The 3,985-nt window shown below is 38.7% G+C and overlaps 1 protein-coding gene across 1 annotated transcript; it reads right to left on the bottom strand.

The window, feature by feature from the left end:
- Nucleotides 1–1,394: 1,394 nt before the first annotated feature.
- LOC134753827 (cytochrome b-c1 complex subunit Rieske, mitochondrial-like) lies at nt 1,395–2,395 on the bottom strand. Its single transcript, XM_063689770.1, has one exon. The coding sequence runs from the start codon at nt 2,299–2,301 to the stop codon at nt 1,465–1,467; it is 837 nt and encodes a 278-aa protein (XP_063545840.1). The 5' UTR covers nt 2,302–2,395; the 3' UTR covers nt 1,395–1,464.
- Nucleotides 2,396–3,985: the final 1,590 nt, after the last annotated feature.

Raw genomic sequence — 3,985 nt, 5'->3', positions numbered from 1 at the left:
CCCGTTTTGGTCATAACGCAGTTCTGATGATGAGATCCATGAGGAATCGAGGGAACTCCTCAAATGTTAAAGGCATTAGTGATTTTAGTATTTTCATCAACAAATCAAGCATTTACATTTAAAAAAGTGACATTTGATGAAGTGGAACTGCTGATGATGATCAGAACGGAACTCTTCAATGACGCATAGTTCACGTTTGGCGATTTGTCCTTTTCGTTATGATTGGTAAGCAAGTTAGGTTTTCAAGACACATTTTTGTCAAGCTCGAGTTCTGATGATGGGATCCATGAGGAATCGAGGGAACTCCTCAAATGTGAAAGGCATACATATAGTGATTTTTGTATTTTCATCAACAAATCCAGCATTTCCATTTAAAAAAGTGACATTTGATGAAGTGCACTGCTGATGATGATCAGAATTATCAGAATGGAACTCTTTAACGACGCATAGTTCACGTTTGGCGATTTCTCCTCTTCGTTATGATTGGTAAGCAAGTTAGGTTTTCAAGGCACATGTTTGTCAAGCTCGAGTTCTGATGATAGGATCCATGAGGAATCGAGGGAACTCCTCAAATGAGAAAGGCATACAATACATATAGTGATTTTTGTATTTTCATCAACAAATCCAGCATTTCCATTTAAAAAAGTGACATTTGATGAAGTGGAACTGCTGATGATGATCAGAATGGAACTCTTCAACGACACATAGTTCACGTTTGGCTCTTCGTTATGGACCCAGACCCAAGCTTGGACGTGGACTTTTTTTGAACTGCGATCCTCACAGAATCGAACTGCTATCAGAAAAGTGGGTTAGGTTAGGTTAGAACTGTGACCCTTACAGAAACGAAATGCTATCAGAACATTGGGTTAGGTTAGGTTAGAACTATGACCCTTACAGAAACGAAATGCTACTAGAAACGTGGGTGGTTTTACCTCATTTTAGTTAGGCAAAAGATGCTGTCTTTTTTATTTCATTGTCTGGAGTGCACCATCAACAATAAAATAAGTAACCTTTCCACGGCATCCCCCATTGAAGTCGGTTTTTTTTCTTAAAAATTATTTTGGCATTCATTTCCTGGCCTAATTCCATATTCCTACATAAATGAATTAGATGGTAGTGAAAAATTATCAATTTTTAATTTATTAAGTTTATTAAGTTAATTTTATAGCAATGCCCTTACAGGGTTGTGTTGAAACATATAATATAATAATCATAAGATATTTTTGTACACATAATGCAAAATAAATATGAATAAAACAAAATGTTGCTTGGCATGTCCCTAGCTTATATCACTAAGTATAGCTATTTTGCTATTTATACCTACTAAAATTATTCTGCTATGGTATACAGAGAAATACTTTACAACTGAGAATAAAGTAAAAGTAGTAATTAAGTACGAAAAAATCATTTAATAAGTAATGCACACTAAATATAAAAATAACCATAATAAGTCCTATAAAGAAGTCATCCAACTATAATAAGCGTATCTGAGAGAAATTTATAAGGTGGTACTTCCAAATTGAGCGGCGCCGGTCCTTTCCGAGTTCGTCCAGCATTGTCGTAATGACTACCATGACAGGGACAGTAAAAGCCTCCGGCAAAGTCTCCAGAGTTGGGAATCGGCACGCAGCCCAGATGAGTACATATGCCTATCACAATTAACCATTCCTGCCTTTGGGCGCGCTTGTCTGTAGGCTCCGGGTCTCTCAACGAAGAAAGCGGAGTTGCATTCTCCAGTTCAATTTCAGCTGGAGTTCGGCTCTTCACAAAAACTGGTTTGCCTCGCCACTTAAACGACATGCACACCCCTGGAGCAATTTTCGATATATCTATTTCCATTGAAGCCATCGCAAGGACATCAGCTGCGGCTCCCATATAGTGAATGTAATGTGACGCATGTGATTTCACGCCGTAAGCGCAAAATAATAAACCAAAAAACCCAATAACATACGTACCCCCCGGTTTAGCATCTCCGGAACCCCATGAAGTCTTTCTAGGATCTACGTACGGACTTTTTCTGTAGTTATCAAAATTGGGATATTCAAGATCACGGTGAAAAGGGGGTTTTGGACATTCTTTCGCAAAACGGACTTGAGTCCATAGCGTAAGCACTGATGTTGGATGCTTTGTACAATGTTTGCTTTTGCATATTTCTGGATGATTTGCCTTGTCAAATCTGTCTTTGCTAACAAAGTTTTCGGTAGTTACAACGCTTATTGTTTTTATAATATCGCGGCAACATAATATATTCCGAAATATGGTACCGCCAGACCTAGTCAAGCCACTGCTTAATAAACTCATCACTTAATTCGATTGAACACAATTATCGTCTTTACACAATTTATCCATATTTTCAAGCCAACTCGAAGACAACATTGACAGTTACTTAATCAAAGTGATGTTCATTCTTTAATACTTAACCTTATAACCTTGCCAGTTATTATTTTTTGTACATATATTACACCTGCATACTGAACTGACAGGACAGTTGTCATCAAATATATATGGCATCGGGTCCTTTTTCCGTCCGCTCCTTTTTTTAATAGACCGGGCTCTCAGTAAAGTCTTGTTTGCAACAATAGCGCACCGCAGTTTGACTTCTGATAGTTCTGATCCTTATAGTGGAGTTCCTACGCTCCTAGAAACCCGATGTTGCCGGGCTGAAAAGTGGTGCCGTTACCCCCACCAGCCCTTTGAATCTCCCCCTTACAATTCTCATACATTGGCTATCGAAAAAATCCCACCTTTGGCACAAATTGGACAATATACTATACTATACTATACCATACTCTTTGCTGATCGCATTAAAGCAGTCATTGACCGCCCGCCGGGATTTTTTTGCCGATCGTATAGTTAATAGTAAAAATCCGTCGAAAGAAATGTGGCGTGTAGTCAATGATCAGGCGTCCACAAAGCCAATCCGGCATACTATTTCACTGAAGGATGAAAGAGATAGCGATGTGCCACCTCTACAAGTGCCGCAACACTTAAATGATCATTTTCTTTCGGTCGGGTCTAAATTTACATTGAATATACTTAGATAAATCTAAATCTATACGCTACTTACCTAAATCATCATTTACATAACACCGATGTGCCTGACTTAGTTTTGCCTACAGTTACTCTCACAGACCTCAATCGTGCGTTGAAGTCTATGAAAAAAACGCGCGGGTCCCTAGATATATATGACATAGCGCTGAACATACTCGAGTGCATCTGGCCGGTTCTCGCGGGGCTACTATTAAAATTCGTTAACATCATGTTTACATGCGGCATTTACCCCGATGTACTGAAAAGCACTCGAGTATGTCCAGTATACAAGGGAAAAGGGGAAAAAAGCTCCGTGGACAATTATAGACCCATTACTATTGTACCAAATGTATCTAAATTAATAGAATCTTTTTTATCCAACTGTTTAATGCACCACCTTGAGACAAATAACCTACCGTAAAACTGTACAACTGCCCGCTTTTTGCAGTCTTTTACTTTTTTTTTCAAGTTTGTTGGTCCATATTGCATTACTTATCTGTGGCAATAACATATTGACATAATCTTCTTTGTGTGAGTGAGCTAACCATAGTCGAAATAAGTTTCTGTACTGTAGAAAATGGGTCTTAAACAGGCGGGCCAAAAAATAAAAAATAAATTCAAGATTGCCCACTTTTACTTACAGTCTCTTAACTCCACGATTATCAACTTTATGGTCATGACTCAAAGCCTATAATCCAGAATAAACATGGCATAATTTTGTCGTACAGGTATTAAGTTACTACATTAATTCTAAAGCCGGCATGTTGGAACTGGGCATACCACAAGGCTCGTCGCTCGGAAATACCTTATTCTTAATGTTCGTGAATGACCTTCCTTCCTCTGTTGCCGAAGGTATGATGGCACTGTTTGCTGATGACACAAACGTGGTGGTGAGGGCGCATATATACATACCTGCAGCTAGAGCAAATGATTGCAAATACATGCAGCCAACTCC

Source organism: Cydia strobilella, chromosome Z (genome assembly GCF_947568885.1).
Source record: "Cydia strobilella chromosome Z, ilCydStro3.1, whole genome shotgun sequence".
NCBI lineage: Eukaryota > Metazoa > Arthropoda > Insecta > Lepidoptera > Tortricidae > Cydia > Cydia strobilella.
This window is presented reverse-complemented; position numbering and strand designations above follow the sequence as displayed.

Bases quoted from the DNA above. Each gene is read 5' to 3' on its own strand.
- LOC134753827 (XM_063689770.1), bottom strand. From the start codon at position 2,301: ATGAGTTTATTAAGCAGTGGCTTGACTAGGTCTGGCGGTACCATATTT.